The 20,585-nt window shown below is 41.1% G+C and overlaps 1 protein-coding gene across 1 annotated transcript in view; it reads right to left on the bottom strand.

The window, feature by feature from the left end:
• LOC107288144 (voltage-dependent calcium channel gamma-8 subunit-like) overlaps positions 1 to 4,133 on the bottom strand; it is a 24,483-nt gene extending 20,350 nt beyond the window's left edge. Inside the window, exon 1 of the mRNA XM_015816729.1 lies at positions 3,884 to 4,133. Coding sequence (XP_015672215.1) covers positions 3,884 to 4,106 — 223 coding nt within the window. The 5' untranslated portion in view covers positions 4,107 to 4,133. The remainder of the gene's footprint in view (positions 1 to 3,883) is intronic.
• Between the last annotated feature and the right edge of the window lie 16,452 nt (positions 4,134 to 20,585).

The raw sequence follows: 20,585 nt of genomic DNA, 5'->3' as shown, positions 1-20,585 counted from the left end.
GGGCCAGGGGAGCCCTCTTTTATGGGATTCCCCTGGCTTGTAATCACACAATTCCATTGGCTGGTAAGACCCCGTTGCTAGTTAGCCAACCAGCAACGGGCATGAAACTGTATGCAGATGGAGAAGGGCAATCACCCTTAATGGGTGATCAGGATGCGCATAGGGGATTAAGGGGGGGGAATACAAAAGAACACAACAGGGATGATTAACTCTGGTGGCTTTAAGATGGGGTTAGGAAAATGCCTGGAGGATTGGAACTGGGTAACAGATACTTAGCTGAATCTCAGAGAGGCAATGGGGTAGAATTTCTATAGGTTGTCACTGAACAAAATTTCTATGCCCCAAATGCCTTCCTGCTGTTTTCACAAGAAAGGATGGAGCTGCAGTTCCATTTAGTGTTTTGAGAAAAAAAAGAAGAAATTGCTTGAGTGTTTTATCTAATCAATCCCCGAAACTGTATCAATCACTCTCTGTCTAGTGTATCCTTCCTCAACTGAAACCCAAACAGCAGGTTAAATTCAAAGCTGCAACTAGCATACATATGGTGCTGTATCTAATTTGCTTCTTTTAAAAGCCTTGCTTGTTAGTGGCTTATATACCTTTTTTTTTAGCCAAAAGCCAATAAGATTTCTTCTACGACAAATGTAAAACCAAAGTTGTAAAACCCTAATTAAAGCCTGTATTAGTAAAGGTACTGTAGAATACTGAAGATAATTTAACAAGCCAAATTAAATAAGTGCTTCTTAACGTAATTGGGAAAATGTGGAAATGCCCTCTTTGCTGATCACATCATCTGTAGGAGAAGGGAAATAAATGGGAGAAGCTACCTTACGCCTGTCAGATGTTCAGAATGTCAATACCCATTAGTCCACCTAGAGTGACTGGGGCAAAGGATTATGGACATGGAAGTCCAAAACATCTGGATGACAAGAATTATGTCCCTTTGTGATCTGCATAACTTTCCTCCTACTTGAGAGCATCCAAATGTCCTTCGGGTGGCCTTCGATTCCTATCGTTCTGTTGTCATAAGCCAGGTTAACTAGAAGATTATAGGAGTGAAAAACCAACACTTCTTATGACAGGTTGCTTAATGACCATTCAAAGTTATGACAGACATCCCCAGAGCTACTTATGCCCTGTTTTCAAAGTTAGACAGCTGCACTCATGCACACACACCACACACCATGATCATGTGATTGTATTTTGGGCACTTGGCTCCCCTTTACTGCTCTTTGGGGTTCCCAGGGCCACGTGATCATGAGGTGTGATGTTGTTTGCCAGTTTAAGCATTTACTTCCAGTTTCTGGCAAAAAAAAAAAAAGCCCATTGGAGAAAATGGTTTCACTGAAGGACTGTGTCATTTACTTAACAACCGCTGCAAAAAATGTAAAAAAAAAATCAGGTCTGGTCACGTGATGCCTCAACTTATAACCACAATATCTTAATGATCATAATTCCAGGCTACGTTATGGTTGTAAGTCGAGGACTACCTGTTACCAGATAAGGGTGTGTTGGTTTAACACCTTAATCAGGGAATTACGTCCATCATGGAAAAAAATTGATTTGCCCCACAGCAAATGGGGATGGCTAAAAGGAAGACAGCAAAACTGGTGGCTCTATCCTTATGAAGGCTCACAACATTTAAAGGCAAAGTCAGGGTGAAAACGCAGGTTCTCTCTAAGTAAATGTCTGTGGGCAATGTGGCAGCCTGTTTACTGTTATGTAGGTGAGGTGAGGAATTCAAGAGCAAGACAGTGCTTTATATGAATAACATATACATATTTATACTTAGTATAATGCCTGTCATAACAGCCAAAATGTGTTGGCTTGTAGATACGAAGTTATCTACAAGAATTCCCTGTCAGATCACTTTTGTAATATTATCTCAGCAGTATCTCAGTCATCCAGGTCATAGTTATCCAAAGGTGCTTTTTCATGAGTCAGAATTGAACAGCCCTCTCTCAACAGTGGGGGAGGGATACAACACCATCTATCGCCAGTCTACAACACAGTCCTTTCAGCAGTTCCAAGAAGACTCCACACCCATTGGCACTACTCAGGTGACCTTGAGGACCTCCAAGTGGCCTCAATGACTCTCTAAAAGAATGCAAATGACCAGCTGTCTGCAAGGAGTATAAATCCTTCCATTCCCCACCATCCAGTCAGAGCTGAAGAAGCTTCTTGGATGAGAAGCGAAACATCTTAAAAAAAACAACAAGAAAGTCCAGTTGCCTCGTGAAAAAGCACCTTTGAGATATCTCAGCAGTATGCATTTTCCCCTAGGAATAAATGCCTGCATATAGGCATGGGGAACTAACCTCCTTGATGATCTCAATAATCTAGTTCAGGGGTAGGCAACCTTGGCTCTTTTATGACTCGTGGACTTCAACTCCCAGAATTCCTGAGCCAGCCATGCTGAGGGGAAAGGGAGAGGTTTCCAAGCTGAGCCATGCTGGCTCAGGAATTCTGGGAGTTGAAGTCCACGAGTCATAAAAGAGCCAAAGTTGCCTACCCCGATCTAGTTGAATCTCACGTCTCATCTTGGCTTTTTGGAGAGGTGGGGCTGCTTATGTTAAAAGCTGGCAGATTGGAGCAGAACGATGGTAACTGGCTTTCCAATGCAAGAGACCGATATTTGAACTGTCATCCTATTAAGCCTAGCTCACCAAAAGCTTCTCTTCATCAGTTGTAATTAGGCCATGTTCTATGTGAGAATCTGGAATTTGTTCAGTTGCATTTTACCGACCATCCAGATGGTGGTAATTGGGCAACCTGTTCTTATCAGATGTTTTCTGTTAATCTACCCATCTTTATTCAGAGCTTCCATCTTTTCCCAGGAATCAAATACAATTTGGGGCAGTTTCCCAAATGTAGATTAGAAGAGCATTATTGAGGCTTTTCAAAACTATTGTGCCTTTAATTGCAAACTTCCTCTTTGTGGCTTCTGCCTGATTGCTCTCTGTTCCAAATGGAACTGCAATTTAGATGTCTATTAATCAGCCTCTCTTTCCCTTGAACTCTAAGAGTTTTGATTACTGATTTCCTCTTTTTCTTTATGTTCTTATAGTTAAAAAAAAGTCTTACAGTAGAAAAGAAAAAAAAGTAATTATTTAAATTCTCTTATCCCATGAGGAACAAGACCCAGTTTATTTATGAGGATTCATAAATTATGCTGATGTTGTACAGTACAGAATGCAATTAAAAGCAGGAGCTGTGAGGTGGGAACTTCTAATTAAAGGTATGCTGGAAACCTTTGCTGACTCAAACTTACTTAATATTATAGAAACTCATGAACACAAGCTTGGCTGGATAATATGGCACCAAGGTAAATGTAAAGTAGAACTACTGTTTTAATTCTGCATTCAGTTAATTTAAGGGAAAACAATGCCTCCCAGTGTGGAAGCAATATTGGTTTTTACACAAGCTAATCAGTGCATAATTGCAGTATTTAAAGCTTTTGTAGTTTCTTGTCTTCTGCCTCTAGTCCTTCTCTTTTATTGGATAAATTCTCTAGTAAAGAAATCATCTCCTTAGAGAACTTGGTCATTAATTGCTCCAAGTTTGATGTACTGTAATATGAGGGGTCCTTGGTGCTCTCTGAGCTTGATTGTTTTCTTACAGATGTTTCATTACCCATATCAGGTAACATCATCAGTGCTGGTAGTCATAGTGATGATGATGGTTTGGGTAACAAAACATCTGCAAGAAAACAACCAAGCTCAGAGAGCACCAAGGACCCTTCATTTCAACCCTGAGCTACAAATATTTTTCTTTATTGGTATTGTAATATCTTGTGGTACACCTGTTGTCTACCTAAGTTTGCTTTCCCACAATTCTAGAATGTTTTCTCTCTCAAACCTGCTTCAATGAGTGGGTGACTTACCTTCTAAACAGCATATTCTCCAGAGACCTGAATGGGTGAGTCCTCCTGGATCTTTCTTGTCTTTCTGGGGTGTTTCCTCAGTAGAGATATTAGTGGTATTGCAAATGAAGGCACGAGCATACAGCCAGTAATCTGTGCCAATGGCGATGATCATGAGACCAAAGGCAGCAAAGGCCCCCACAGTTGTGAGTAGGATCTGGACACCTTTCTCACACCAGACCATCCTCTCTTCATTCCAGCGCTTAAGTGACTCCAGCTTGGCAGTAAGAAACGACGCCAGTTGTTATGAATGCAATCAGTAGAGGCAGTGGTGATTATGGAGGCCTTGCCTACTGTATTTAGATCCAGTAGGCAGGATCTGGAACACAAGTTCTTTTGAGAAATGAGAGAGAATTTTCTTTTGCCTGGATGAATGTGATGAAGGAACCTGGATACAGAGTAGGCTAGGAAGATTGTCTTAGCAAAGTCTGCAAAGAAGCTCTTGAGACTCCTGTGAATCAAGCTGGTAGAAGTTCCTTTGGATTTCTTCTGAAATGTTGCCCCACTCTTCAGGAAAGGAGAACAGATGGACTTCAAGAGAGGTTTCAAGGAAGATACAGGAACATCTGAGGCAATTTCTGAACAACTTCCAAGAATTTTAAGAAAGCATATGGATAATATATAAAGAACTTTTCAAAAAATTATGCCGATGAGATTTGTGGAGGACACAATTGGAAGATGAAGATCAGATATTCAGCAGACTATGATATGTTGGGAAATTTTGGAGAGATGGAGCTTCTAGATCACGGCTGTCAAAATCCTGAAGAACTAGTGGAAAAACAGCTGGAAAGTAACCACAGGACATCTACTATTGGAATACCAGATAGTTATCGGGAAATATCTAGATATTAACTACAGGTTTTTGGAAGCCCATTTTCTTGGAAAGCTAATGAATCCTCTAGTCCAGTGTTTCTCAACCTTGGCAAATTGAAGATGGGTGGACTTTAACTCCCAGAATTCTGGGAGTTGAAGTCCACACAAAGTCGAGAAACAAGAAAGTCTGCCACTAAGATTTGGAAGGAGGAAGAAGGGGGAGAGGGAAAGATAACTTTTAGATTTCTTTTTATGTCTACTGAAAAACTTTTACAAGCCCCAGGAAAAAAATAAATATTCAAAAATATTTCATGGTGTCTCCTAGAATTTTTCATTCACTCTTAATCTACGGCTTCAGGAACTTTTCAGAAATGACTGAGAATACACCGAGTATCCTTATGTCAAATCTTATTTGGTTTATTTCCTTTCTTTTGGCTGTCGGCTTTCCGCTTCCATTCTTGGATTTCTGAGTATGAAACATCTTAAATTCCAGATTCTGCTTTTCAACTTGAAGCTCGCCTTTATTTAAGGGGTTGATTGATTTATTGCTTGCCACTCGATAAGGAGTCAGCCAATATTATTTTTGAGTAAATGGGGCAAAATAAAGAAAAATAAAGAGTTGAGTATATAAAAAAAGATGTTCATACAGAAAGAGTTCTTACCCCCATTCATTGCTGCGGTGTTAACTACAGGCATCCCGATCTTTTGGGACATTTTATTATTTATTTTTATATAAATAAGATTATGATCTACATTCACCACTAGTACATGTAGCCCTTGACCTGCAGCCACAACTGTGCCCAGAATTGCCATTGCCAAGCATGGCAATTGTTAAATGAATGGTGTCTCATTTTACAACCTTTCTTTGCCAGAGTTGTTAAGCAGATCACTGCAGTGGTTAAGTGAATCATGTGGTCATTGAGCAAATCTGGCTTTCCCCATTGCCTTTGCTTGTTGGAAGCTGGCTGGGAAGGTTGCAGATGGCAATCACATCACCTTGGCCCAGGGCAGCTGTCTTGAATACCGGCTGATGGCCAAACACTCAGATTTAGATCCCATGAGCATAGGGATGTTGCGATGGTGGTTAAGTGTGAAAACTGGTCATAAGTCACTTTTTTTTCAGTGCCGTTGTAACTTCAAACCGTCACTAAATGAATGGTTATAAGTCGAGGACTGCCTGTAGTTTCAAGTTTGATTTGTATAAAAACATTAGAACAAAAAGTCATAAAAGCTATAGAGGTAGAGAGTACAAGCAGGAAGCACAGATAAATGCAACACAAAAGCTAATTAAACGCATCTCAGATATCATTAAGAAGCGTGAAAATAATAGAATGTTGGTGGTGGATTGTGTATGGCGTGTAAAAGGATAATAAAAATATGCCATGTACATGTATCGGGAGGGAACTGAATGGTTTGGGTGCCACTGCAGGAAAATCCCTGCATATACACAAAGATGGATGCTCTCAAATCAAAATTTCTAAATCACATCTCATTGGTAGGGATTTTGGTCTGGGTGGGTCCCCATTGACTGTTCTGACCAACAGTTGTAACCAATTTTGGAGTAATAATGGAGAGGAAGTTGTGATATCTAACTTATATTTGTTGAGGGGAATTTGATTTCATATTTTCCTATTTAGAATTTTTTCCAACATTCTCCATTATATTTATGTGGCTGTAGAAAGGAAAATACAATGTGGTGTATTTTGCTTTCTACAGAGCTGGGATGGCGCAGTGGATAGAATGCAGTATTGCAGACCAACTCTGCCCACAGTCAGGAGTTTGAATCTGACTGGCTCAAGGTCGATTGAGCCTTCCATCCTTCTGGGGTCAATGAAATGAGGACCCAGATTGTTGGGGGCAATAGGCTGATTCTGTAAACTGCTTAGAGAGGGCTGTAAAGCAGTATATAAGTCTAAGTGCTATTGCTATTGCTATGTGAAAATAAGCAGAGACGCTGATGCTTAAAATGAATCAGCAGAAGTATCTATCCTGTGTTTTCCTTTTCAAATTGCCAATACTCCACAATTGGTCAGCCCTGATGGACCGGTGACTTTGCATCAGGTTTATCTTCTTTTCACATATGTCCTGAAATAAGGCTCAGGATTAAATCAGCCTTGCAATTTTCCTATCTTTTGTTTAATATCCCCCACTGAAGGAAAACCTCACACAGTTCATATCATTCAGTCCAGTTTGGCTTAGAGAGGGAAATTAACTATAGACTGGATTATTTCAGCTCTGACTGGGAGCTCATTGGTTGAAGACATCACTATATCCAAAAGTAAAATAAAATTTATTTAAAATAAAACTCCTGCACACCAAAAACCAGATGGTGAAAAAAGGGCTCTATAGTAATCAGTTTAATGAAGAGATTTATTTTTTATGAATAGGAAAATATTTGTTTATTAACATTTTCCCTTTGTAGTTTCAAGTGATTCAGTCCAGAAATGGCTCTATCTATCTATCTGTCTGTCTGTCTATCTATCTATCTATCTATCTATCTATCTATCTATCTATCTATCTATCTATCTATCTATCTATCTATCTATCTATCTATCTATCTATCTATCTATCTATCTATCTATCTATCTATCTATCTATCTATCTATCTATCTATCATCTCTATCCATTTATCTATCTTGTGTATATAGCCACCCATCTCAGTGAACAGAATTAAAATAAGAATAATAACAAGCACTATAAAAATTAAGATACAAGCGTCTGAGAAACAACAGTTGAAATCATAAACGCAATCAAGAATCGGGTCCCTGCACAAAATTATCTTCTGATTTTCTTGGTGTGGGAATAAAATCTCAGCTATACTAATATTAACTGGGTTTATGAGGGTAAGTTTGAACAATTGTGAGTATCACTGCCAAGACTTAGGGCTTTTCCCTGCTGGTTGGCTGAAGGTTTTCTATCTGTTTTTAAAATAAAATGTATCTCAAAACTATATTACTTTGAAGGTTGCTGTCCACATTGACAGTTGCTATCCTGCCTCTGCACTTTTACTTGTTTTCCCTGCCAGTCGTCTGCCTTCTCTCCAAGGTAAAGGGTGACAAAGCCTACCAGATTTTACACATCTTGATGTTCCCTTGGGCCGTGTTAGAATAAGGGTGAAATACTAGTTTAACCCTGGAACAGCCAAGGGTGACTTAAATTTCCGATGTCAATAGGCAAGAGTTGAGAGACAAAGGTTACCTTACTTGCAACATATAACATCTTCTGTACTATATAATCATCCAACCATCACTAGCAACTAACACCAGTTAGGATAGGATTTATATCATTTTAGAATGGCTAGTTGATAACGATGAAGATACTATAGGGCAACGGGCCCCAACCTTTTGGGTACCAGGGACCGGTTCCGTGGAAAGAGGTTTTTCCGTGGACCGGAGGGGGTGTGGTTTTGTGTGCTGCCTGCATCCCACGGATGGGGCTTTGCTTGTTTGTGCAGCCGGTGGCATGCCACGGACCGGTGCCGGTCCACAGACAGGGGGTTGGAGACCCCTGCTATAGGGCACTAGGGGGGAAGGGCTAAAGGAAACACCTTGCACTTAGCAGAAAAAGATATTGCCAATCCAGTAACTTACAGTGTTTTCATAGTATCACCCAGCTAATATCATTTAGGCTTAAGGAAAAAAATGGCCCTTAGCTAAGAAACCTAAAATAATATGGAAAGGCTATGTCTCTGACTGACATGCACATAATATTTTTCTTCATCACAGATTATGCAGAATTACTACAAAGATGTCTACTTATCTAAAGAAGATTAGCCTAATGTTAGGGAGCATAATAATATTTTCCAATTATATTTACAAGAGTTGAAATTTCCAGTTACAATTCTATAATACAGCATTGTAACTGTTAATTGCTATAATGATGTACAGCAAGTATCTTGGTTAAGAACGCCCTGGTTTAAAGACCATCCCTGGTTAAGAATGGAGCCTATTGTAGCAACATTTGAGTTAAATGCACAATGATTCAAGTTAAATACACGATGGTTCAAGTTCATTACACAGTACTGCTTATACAGTACTATACAATAATACTGTTCTGGCTTACATACAAATTGGACAGTCCTTGGGACTGGAACCTATTCTTAAACTGGGGACTACCTGTATTATATAACTCTACTTTGTTTTTTATCTTTTTTCCTGTTTTTTTTAACTTTTTATAGTTTTTCTATGTATTTGCATTATGATTATTTTTGCATTTTGTTGCTTTCTTCTATTTTGCTATTTTCTTACAAGCGATAATGAAATACATTGGAAAAAGTGGAAATTTTCACATCAATCCATTTTTTCAATTATAGTAAACTGAGATTATTCACATAAAGACTTTTACTTTTTTCAAGTAGGATGAGAGGACCTAAGACTGCCTTTCAGGGAAGTATACTGTGCAATCTTTGCGTCTAATCATTTTGTTTCTACATCAAGCTCTTATGGACCTGGAGCTATGATAATTACATTTCTAGGGGGAAAATATGTCACTTCTGCAGAAATTTAAGTTTTAATTACCTTGCTTGTTCTCGTAGTAAGTTAGATTAGGTTATAACAGTGTTACGACAAGCTCCGGAACTAAGTAAAGAACAGCTATGATGAGAAATAAGCATCAGTTTGCTTATATACTTCATGGTAAAAATAAAAAGTCTCAGTACTATTAAATTACATATTTTGAACCAGAGCTGCTAAGAAGGTCAGATCTAAGGCATAGCAAACACACTATATAAGGGATACCTTACGATTACAAAGAAGAAATTGAACGTAAAAGAGCCCAGGGTGAAGATACAGCCTATGAGACAACTTAAATGCTAATGTTTTAGCATAAACCTATCACTTAAGCTTGCAGCCTAAAAGGAAAAGAAATCCCAGCTATGTAAAGTTTTGGCTCTGAATTCTACCTCAGCAGAACCCCAAATGGTGAGACATGAATCTGCAAAATATTTAGAAATCCTAAAAAACTGGGATCCCTTCCTCTGACTCTAGTGTACTTTCTGATCAGTTGATTCCTCTCTCTAATATGGCCCAGATACTAGAACACATTGTAAACCTGCTAGGATGTAAATGTATGCAAACATTAAAATCCATATGGTATTTTCTAGCTCTCCCTCCCTGCCTCGGAATTAGAAATAGAGAGAGAGAAGCTTGACTTGGCATTTGGGGGGCTATCAGGTGTGTTGGAACCCCTGTAGAGAACTTCCATTATCTCTCCTTGTCATATCATGCTCCAGGATCAGGTTTAAGTCCACCATCCAAGCAGAAGCCCACAAGGAGGAGATATGTTGCAAACAGGGGGAAGAGATGCTCCCTAGGGAAAGGTCAGATAAGAGAGGGTGTAGACAGGAGCTCCAAAATGGGCAGAGAAAAGGGTTTACAAGTCACCCTCCCCTAGCCTCCTATGTGCAAAGGAGATGATGGGAGAGTTGTACTTGCAAGATTCTGTTAATGTAGCCTTATTGTAAAGTAGAATTAGCTCATCTGATGATGTTTCCTGTCTGATCTACCCAGGAAGGCTGACAATAATCTTGCAAGCCTGAAAGTACAAGTCTTTTGCAGTCTCCTTTCCAGCTTGACAAATTAGGGAGGTTCCTTCTGAGCTCTTTCTCCACCCCTTATGCAGCTGCGGGCTAAGTCCTCTCTTATTTGACCTTTTCTTAGCTAGCATTCTTTTGCCCTCTTTCCCAATGTCTTTCTCGCATACCATTACATCAGTACAATCTTATCCTCCTGTTCATGTCCCCCAAAAGCTTAGTTCAAACTGTGATACTTTGATCCCAAAGTTAATATTAAGCCATCATGACCATTAGCCATTGTTGTCACTTTATGTCGAGCTTCTAGAACTAAGGAGAAATTTCCTGACAGAGCAATTAATCAGTGAAACGGCTTGCCTCCAGAAGTTATGGGTCCTCCAACACTGGACGTTTTTAAGAAGAGTTTGTGTAACCATTTGCTATAGGGTTACCTGCTTGAGCAGGGGATTGGATTAGAAGACCTCCAAGGTCCCTTCCAACTCTGTAATTCTCTAACTGTCCCTCTCTAGGTTTCCATCCATCCTTGTTGTCCTTCAGGTATACCCAGAGTCTTGGCTACTCCTTTTCTCTGAAACTAAAAACAGCAGCAAGAAGATTGTTAAACTTTAGATGCGTACATCACTTCTGAATATTGGTAGCGGTTAAACAAGAAAGGAGACATTTTTGAACTGAATGTATAGTTTAGTTTAGCCTCTGCCATTTTTCTTTCTTATTAGGATATGCAAGATGCAACCTAGATTACTGTGTAAATACAGATTGTAAATACAGCTTGGCTGGTTTTGCTAACTATATACTAACCCAGTTCGTCTTGACTAACTGGGAAAAAATGAATTTAAATCTTGGGGATTTACAAATGCTTTTGAAACCTTGACTTTTTCAGGACACTCCCTCACCAGACTTCCCAAACTGAACTCTGTGCTTATATATAAAACTGGATCATGTAAAACTCTAGCAGATGCATTCTCAAACATGCTATGTTTGATTTGTATTAACCCTGATTAGGACTTATGTGGCCAAGTGCCCTACAGAACCCAAACTGGTTAGATTATATTTCAAAGTGTTATATGAACACAGTGGTTAACTGAGTAATTGTGTGAAGCATGGTTGTTAAATGTAACCTGTGTCATTCTTTTCCCATGTTTAAATATCTACTCCACAGGGCACCTGTTTCTACCTCTTCAAATGCTATTTTGGGGGGCATTCAGAAGACCGTAAGCTCTAAATCCATGTAAAGGAGAGTGCCAATGATTGTGCCAAGCAATAAAGGATTTTGTTAGGGGTCTTTATGGGAAAATTACTATGGTACTGAGGAAACAAAGATGGAAGAAACAGTAAACTTGACTGCATTATCCTAAATATGTCTTCTTGGAAATAATTCCACCATATTGATTTCTGATATGCGCTGCCCCTCTTTATTCTACATGTTCTGGATCTCTAGAGTGATACCTGTTCCCCTCTGATGTTCCAGTGGGACACACATCCGTAAGACACTAGGTTGGGAAAGACCAAAGCGCTATTTGTGATTCCATCTCTTTTGCTTCATGGGTCTCCCTCATTCTAAAGCTGGCCAAGCTTAACCGGCACTCCAGCAGCCGTACACCAGCCTTGACCAAATCCAGAATCCAGAGAAATCCTCTTTTATTCCACAGTTCTTGCTTCTACATTGTAATGAAGTGGTAGCTCAGAGCCCCCAACCTACGGTCTCTGTTCTTTTGCTTGAGTGCCCTGGGTGGGTGGGAAGCAATCTATCCTAACAGTATCCATGGATACTATTTATAAAATGTTGGATACTGCTTCTAATTTTTCCACCTCACAAGGAGCTTTGAGGCCTAAGGAATAACCAAGGATGATTAGGAAAAGGAGAGGTACAGGGAGACCCTCATTCTATAAAATTTCTGCTGACCTTGGTGCCAGAACAGTAAAAACAGGAATCCCCTTTTCTATGGTAGGAAGCCGAAATGGATAGATTTCCTCAAATGGTCTAGTTATACATTCTGTAATTAGGAGCGATGGATTGATAAACAGATTATTTCCAGTTTTTCCCTAATATTCAATACAGTATCTCAAATTACTCTGCTTTTCAGGACATGGAACCAAATTTAATGGACTTCAATGCATCACTGGGGCAATATTTTCTTTTCTGTCATCTTTTGATTCACTTCTGGGGAGCTTCTGTTGCTATAAGTATCCTGACCAACGAAGTCAAGGCTAACTGGAACGTCTACGTTGGTTGCCTTTATTCACTTCCTCCTGGTATTCCGTGCAACTAATTGAGTCACTTTCTTTGCTTAATTAGAACTTTGCTTGAGAAAAACAAAACAAAATAAAGAACATTTGGTTACATGTCCTGAAAAGTAGGGTAATTTGAAGGACAAATGGAATATTTGAGGGTAGATGAATGAGAGAATCTTGGTTTGTAGAGAGATCATTGGGTGATGAACTAGAAAAAGGAAGGAAGGAAGGAAGGAAGGAAGGAAGGAAGGAAGGAAGGAAGGAAGGAAGGAAGGAAGGAAGGAAGGAAGGAAGGAAGGAAGGAAGGAAGGAAGGCTAAGTAGGGGAGGATTATGAATGGATGTGGTGTAGGTTTTGAAATGGCTGAATACGAGATGAAAGGGGAGTATCAGGAAGGAAATACTATGGATGCTAAAATGGAGCTGGGGATTTTAATCAATAGAAAATTGTGTGTGAAAATAACATGATCACTTAAATAGACAGACTGACAGACTTGGGTGAGCCATGTTTGACCTTATAATCCTTCTTTAAGGGGCGCTCAGAAAATCTGGTTCCATTTTCTATATTCCTTTTACTGATGATTTTTTTTCTAGCATCAGTCCAATAACCATCATTATCACAATTATTATGGTTCTCATATTGAATTCATGTTCTGCTTTCTCATAATTTATAATGGAGCATTCCAAGCAACTTGTGACTATTTCCATGTATTTTCAGATAGCCCAATCATAACATAACAATCTCAGAATAAAAATACTACTGGTGTCACAGCAGAAATCAAGACATTGAACCAGGATGTAAAGAAATATGCTTCCCAAACACCATTCTTGGGAATTTCTGAGATGCAGTTCTCCATTCCAAACAGAACTCTCCACCTTCCTCAACTGAAACATTTTTTCCCCAGTTTCCCATATACTTTCCTTTCTCTCTCTTACACACACACACATTGTCTGGCATCAGTTATTATCTGTAACTTCATAATCAATTGCTAGCATTAAAATACAGAAGCTCTGAAGCCACCCCCTGGGAATCCAAGGCCCTCAAAACTGGACAAACAGAATCCAGCAGCTGATCAATTACTTCTTATTTGCTAATTCCAACAGAAGAGAATATTTGTAGCTCAGGATTAAACTGTGAAATCCTTGGTGCTCTCTGAGCTTAGGTTTTTGCCTGCAGATATTTCATTACCCAACTAGGTAACATTATCAGCGCTAGTGAGTGTGAGGTTTTATTTATTTATTTATTTTATTTATTTATTAAACTTATATGCCGCCCTTCTCCCAACAGGACTCAGGGCGGCTTACAGCATATTAAAACGATACAAACACTATCCCCAATAAAAACCAATTAAAAACAAATATTTACCGCTGTGTTACCATTAAAATTCTAATTAAAATTGTCCCTATTTAAAATTCTCCCTAGGCCAGACCCGCTTGCTGAAAANGCTCTGTGGGAGCGTACTGGTCTGTGAGAGGAAATCTGTGGCAGAAGGCGGTCTCGGAGATATCCAGGTCCGATGCCATGGAGCGCTTTAAAGGTGGTAACTAACACCTTAAAGCGCACCCGGAAGGCCACTGGTAACCAGTGCAGCTCGCGCAGCAGCGGTGTTACGTGGGAGCGACGAGTCCCTCCCAACACCGCCCTGTTTATGCAGTATGGGTTTTGACTGCTGGAGAGGATGTGTTCTGGCCTTTTTGTTTCCTTCTTAGCTTTTTTATTATCTCTCAGCATGGATTAATACCAGGCAAACAATCAAGCAGGTTAAAGATTGCCCAAGCAAGGCACTTTCAAGGGAAAAAAATGACTTATCTGTATGTGTCTACCAAGACGAAAACTGCACCCCCACCAAGACTGGCAGGGCAAAGTACTGTATATAAACAGGGAGCAAACCCCACATTCCCTCATACTGACGATGTTGCCTAGTCAGGTAATGAAATGTCTGCAAGCAAGAAATCAAGCACAGGGAGCACCGAAGACTCCACATATTTACTAGTTGCAATTCCCGTTTCCATCACCTTGGAAATTTGGTCCTCACCTTTAATTGACACAAATCCACAGAGAGCTTTCTGTCTTTAGAATCCAGAAATCCTCCCAGATATCACTTCCTGTTGTAAGTCACCAGACTTTGATTTCCTTTCTATAGAATTGTGGAGTCCTGATCCGCAGCTCAGTTGGTTCTCCCCAGATAAAGGAAATCTAGGAACAGCTTCTCCCCTCCCTCTGTAATTTGGCTCTGTGTATTTGAGGATGGTTTTTTTCCCCTTCTGTTATCTGATCCGCTATTCCAGTGGTGGCGAACCTATGGCACGCATGCCAGAGGCGGCACTCAGAGCCCTCTCTGTGGGCACACACGCCATGCCCTGGAGATGGCAACCATCCCTCTTCAACCAGCTGCCCGCTAACTTGCCGAGGTCCCACATGGCCGGATGTATCCAACACCCATGAGCTCACTGTGTGCGGGGCCGATGGTTTCAGGCAGCAGCCACCCCGGCCCCTGCCTCACCTTGCCCTGCGACGATGGCACCCCTGCCCTGCCTCGCCTTACCCCACAGCACGAGCCTCCTGCCCACCGCCCCACCTGCCAGAGACCCCCTGGATCTCCCCCAACCCTGCCCAGCCCCCACAGGCGTCCCTCCCCAGGAGCAACATCGAGGTGATCAGGCCCACCTTGGCCACACCCACCCAATCTGCCATGACCACCCCACCATGTCCACCCAGTGGGCCACACCCACCCGGCACCCGGCGAGAAATAAGTGGGTTTTGGGTTGCAGTTTGGGCACTCGGTCTCTAAAAGGTTCGCCATCACTGCGCTATTCCAACAAAAATCTCTGGGATCATTTAAAAAAAAAACAATCAGATGCCAGAATCTTAGAAATCAAGATCACTATTGGCAACCCTTTCCAAAACACAGCCTTAACTCTGCCTGCAAATATTTTGGGAATGGAGGCCTGTGATTCCCCACCTTATGAAAGCATGGCTCTTCTAGCTTCAGCGCAAAATGCTAGAAAGAATGGGCAACCAACTAGCAACATCACAAACATGGTTTAGTCTAATCCTAGGGTATTTCCTCCTTCTCGTTTCCAGCTGAATTCCCCATTCATTCAACAGCTGCTCCCAACCAGCAGCTGTTCTTGGTAAGGCCAAAACCACGCAGCATTGTTTAAATTTCCATCTATCTCTTGAAACCATGCTGCTGTGCCTAGCATAAGAGACATTTTTCTTGCTTCTTAAAGGGACCTGAGGGAGGGGGGTGAAGGAAGGAAGGAAGGAAGGAAGGAAGGAAGGAAGGAAGGAAGGAAGAAAGAAAGAAAGAAAGAAAGAAAGAAAGAAAGAAAGAAAGAAAGAAAGAAAGAAAGAAAGAAAGAAAGAAAGAAAGAAAGAAAATGAGAGGGTGCAACAATCAATAAAAAAGCAATGCAGAAATCTGGCTAGTATGTAGTTTATATCTTCCTTGGCTGCCTTCTTTTACCCTGTTTACATTCAAATATCGGGACAAACTCAATCCATTCGAAAGAAATTCAGAAAGACACAGAAATGTAACTAAAACCAACCAGAAGGAACAGCAAAAAGATGCCCATCAGTAGAAACTGATTCAGACGGAGCTGTTGCATCTATGTTTTAGCAAAAGCAGGCTGGAGGTGATCGTCACCTGAAGCAGGGGGTGGGGGCTGAAAGCAATGCTTGCAACTAGAAATTCATTCTAGAAATTGGATAGTTTTGGATCCATTCCTTGGTGCAGGAGGGGGGAAAATCCTGATACAGTTATAAAATTATTTCCTATAAATCAGAGCAGATACATCCCCCCCCCTCCTGTTCTCCCCAAGTGCCTTCCCTCTACCTCTTTTGCAGCACAGAATGAAGAATATTGAGACAGAGAGAGGGAGAGAGGGAGAGACAGAGAGACAGAGTCATAGCAGCTTACCTTACAAGCACACCACCGAAACAGTCTGTTTTCCAAAGGTGTCACCCACTGGGGGAGATGAGAGAAAGTTTCTCCTTTTGTCCCCCCACCCAGCAGTGGGTTGGTGGTGGCACCAGCCAGAGAAGATCCTGTGAAATGGCGTTTTATATCGAGGGGTATTTTGCTGTATAGGAGAGAGATGCTAGCATGCTGTTATTATGTCATAGGGAGAAACCATTGGAGGGAAAGCAGGGAAAAAAAGCAGCAAAGGAAAGAGGCTGGTGAAAGCAACAGAGAGGCACATCGGGCTGAGACGGAGCTACGTAGAGATGGGGACAGTTTGGGTGATGCCGGCACATTGTGAGGCATTGTGTGTATTCTGCACTAGGTCACTACCCTCAACTGAGGTGATGTGTGTAGTCGGATGCATCTCTCCAGTGTAGTCTGAGCTGTGGGAAGTAAGTATCTGGGTGCATTAGATGAGCAACTACGAGTTTGGGGAACTGACATTCAAGTGTACTTCTGAGCACAAGCAGAGTGCATGTTGAATGCCTTTGAATTTTTCTTTCATTTCCTCCTGCTTCTCCTTCCCATACAGACACTATAAACCTGCAGTGACAAAACTAAGCAGGATAAGACAGGTTTACATATTGCTACTTCTATGCTCCTAGGAGTTCAGATAGTCTTTGATTCACAACCAAAATTGGGACCATAATTTTAATTGCTAAGCAAAGCAGTTGTTAAGTGAGGCACCTGAATTTATAAGGGGTTTTTTTGCCACGGTTGCGAAGCAAATCACTGCAGTTAAGTGAATCATGCAGTCATTAAGCGAATCCAGTTTCTCCCATTGACTTTGCTTGTCGGAAGAGGCGGGGAAGGTCACAAATGGTGATCACCGTCGTAAATACAGGCCAGTTCTCAAATTTTGATTGCATGACCGTGGGGAGGATGCAATGGTCGTAAGTGCAAGGACCGAACTTACTTTTTTCAGTATCGTTGTAACTGTGAATGGTTGCTAAACAAATGGCTGTAAGCCAAGGACAACCTGAATATGGCATTTATAACATTGCCCTCTATGTCAAACATTATTCTCAATGACTTAACTTTGTGACTTTTACACAACTCTGTTGCCTAACATTGTGCCTTCTTGCCATATGTTGGGTTGGGGGAAACAGACTCAAATACATGCTTTGTATGTCATTTTGAACATATGAATGCATGCTAAGTTAATGGGTCTACAATGGCGGAATGGGACAACTTTCCACAGCCAATTCATTGTGACCAACTCACCACGGCCAACTTGCCTTGGCCAACTCAGTGCAGCCAACTCACCACAATCAACTCGCCACTGGACAACTCACTGCAGGACAATTTAACAATTCTATTTAATTCCAGTGTTCCAATATCTGAGGGGCTGTCACAAGGCAGAAGGGGTCATGTTATTCACCAAAGCACCAGAGGGCAGGACAAGAAACAATGGTTGGAAACTGATCAAGGAGGAAGCAACCTGGAATTAAGGAGAAACTTCCTGACAGGGAGGACAATCAACCAGTGGAACAGCTTACCCCCAGAAATCGTGTGTGCTCCATCACTGGAGATTTTTAAGAAGAGACTAGACAATCACCTGCCTGAGATGGTATAGGTTCTCCTGCTTGAGCAGGGGGCTGGACTAGAAGACCTCCAAGGTCCCTTCCAGCTCTATTCTATTCTATTCTATTCTATTCTATTCTATTCTATTCTATTCTATTCTATAAAAATATTTTAATTTTTGCCATTCACATTTCATTCTGTCCCTCCTTTTGCATCCTTTGTTTAATGATTCTATTCCACTACTTAACTCTTGTCCCGCAGTGAGTTGTCTTGTGGCAAGATGGCCGCAGTGAGTTGGCCATGGCGAGCTGACCGCAGCGAATTATCACAGACCCTACAATAGGTTGCTTACTTACAGATAAGATTGCTGTGAGCACATCGTCTTATTTCTAACGTTTATATGGATGTTTGTGAGGGACTTTACTAAACCACAGCCCTCTTGGCCTTGAGATGGGATGACTCTGCCTGGGTTGCTTTTGCACATGGCCTAATGATAACCACTGTGTCCCAGCTGTGTCCTGCATTACACTTTTTTGTAACTTTTGTAACATCACGAATGTCTTTATGAATTGCTTCACATGAGCCCTGTGAGTGATTTTGACTAAGAGGGGACCCCTTGACCAAACTTTCCTGTATTTATGTCTTGTTGAGTAAGTGATTGAGTAACAAAGCAGGGATGTACCCTGACATCATTAGGCAACAACCAATAGAAGAGAATATTTGTAGTTCAGGGTTGAACTGTGCGATTCTAGATGCTCTCTGAGCTTGGTTGTTTTCTTGCAGACATTTCGTTACCCAAACATCATCAGGGTTAGATAGTGCTTCTAGCACTGACAATGTTAGCCAGCTGGGTAATGAAACGTCTGCAAGAAAACAACCAAGCTCTGAGAGCACCAAGGACCCCACAGTTAGGAATCTATGCCCCCCCTCATTTAAATATAGAATTGATGCTCTTTTACCTTCATACCAATTTAACCTTCTCCCTGTCTAGTACAGGCAGTCCTCAGCTTATGACCACAATTACACCCTAAATTTATGTTGTTAAGTGAGACATTTGTTAATACCCCATTTTATGACATTTCTAGCCACAGTTGTTAAGTGAAGCACTGCAGGTGTTAAGTTAGTAACACAGTTGTTAAGTGAATCTGGCTTCCCTATTGACTTTGCTTGTCAGATCGCAAAAGAGAATCAGACGACCCCTGGACACTGCAACTGTCATTAATATGAACTAGCTGCCAAGCGTCTGAATTTTGATCACATGATCATGGGGATGCTGGAAAGGTCATAACTGTGAAAAATGGTCATAAGCCACTTTTTTCAGTGCTGTTGTAATTTGAACGGTCACTACATGAACTGTTGTAAGTCAAGGACTGCCTGTATTACCTTTCTCATGGCACGACTGACCATTAGACTATTTAAATAGCAGAACTGCCTGGGAAATATGTGTCTGGATTTTTCCTACTGCAAAACGTGCCCCTCTTTTTTTAGCAATACCCAAATCTCTGCTCCACACCCAAAATGTTCCAAGGGGCTTCATAACTTATGTAAGCCAAACCATGTTATTTAAATTTTATGGAAATAATATCCCATACTGTCCCAAAGGTGCTTTTTCAAGAGGCAACTGGACTTTCTTGTTTTTTGTTGAAGATGTTTCACTTCTCATCCAAGAAATTTCTTCAGCTCTGACTGGATGGTAGGGAATGGATGGATTTATATTCCTTGCAGACAGCTGGTCATTTGCATTCTTTTAGAGAGTCGCTGAGGCCACCTAGAGGCTTAGCTGTGTCTTCAGGGTCACCTGAGTGGTGCCAATGGGTGTGGAGCCTTCTTGGAACTGCTGAAAGGACTGTGTTGCAGACTGCAGATAGATGATGGTGGATCCCTCCCCCTCTGTTGAGAGAGGGATGTTCAATTTTGACATAGATAACCTCTTTGACCCCTCTTTCAAACCAGTGGTCCTCTCTGTCCAAAATGTGGACTTTGCTGTCTTCGAAAGAGTGTCTTTTAAATGCAGATGGACTGCTGAATCTTTTCCTGATGGGTTTGTTCTCCTAAAAGAATGCAAATGACCAGCTGTCTGCAAGGAATATAAATCCATCCAGTCAGAGCTGAAGAAGCTTCTTGGATGAGAAGCAAAACGTCTTCAAAGAAAAACAAGGAACTCCAGTTGCCTCTTGAAAAAGCACCTTCGGGACAACCATGACCTGGATGACTGAGAATTTCCATAGACAATATTCCATACTGTGTTGTTCTTCCTTTATTTCATCAAGTCGAGTAGGTCCGCCTCATTTCAAAAAGTGTTGCATAATCAGGGGACACTGTGATCAAGGCCCCACAGTTTCTTGCAGGGTCTCCTTTAAAGGGGTGGGTGACTAGATAGACAGATGGGGAAAAGAAGGACTTTGAATTCAACAAGACACAGACTGATCAGTGTTTTGCAGGTTAGAAAACAATAGCACTTGAATTATGCCCAGAAATGAAGACACAAGCAGTGCAGAGTGAACAGAGAATTTATTCCCTTCCACAAATTACTGGATTACAATATCCAATCCAACCGGCGTGTCCAAGAGAGTTCCAAGATGCTGGAGATTTGGGAG

The sequence above is a fragment of the Protobothrops mucrosquamatus genome, unplaced genomic scaffold (assembly GCF_001527695.2).
Source record: "Protobothrops mucrosquamatus isolate PMUCROS unplaced genomic scaffold, P.Mucros_1.0 scaffold487, whole genome shotgun sequence".
NCBI lineage: Eukaryota > Metazoa > Chordata > Lepidosauria > Squamata > Viperidae > Protobothrops > Protobothrops mucrosquamatus.
Note: the sequence above shows the minus strand (reverse complement) of the source record. Positions and strands in the feature narration are given on the sequence as shown.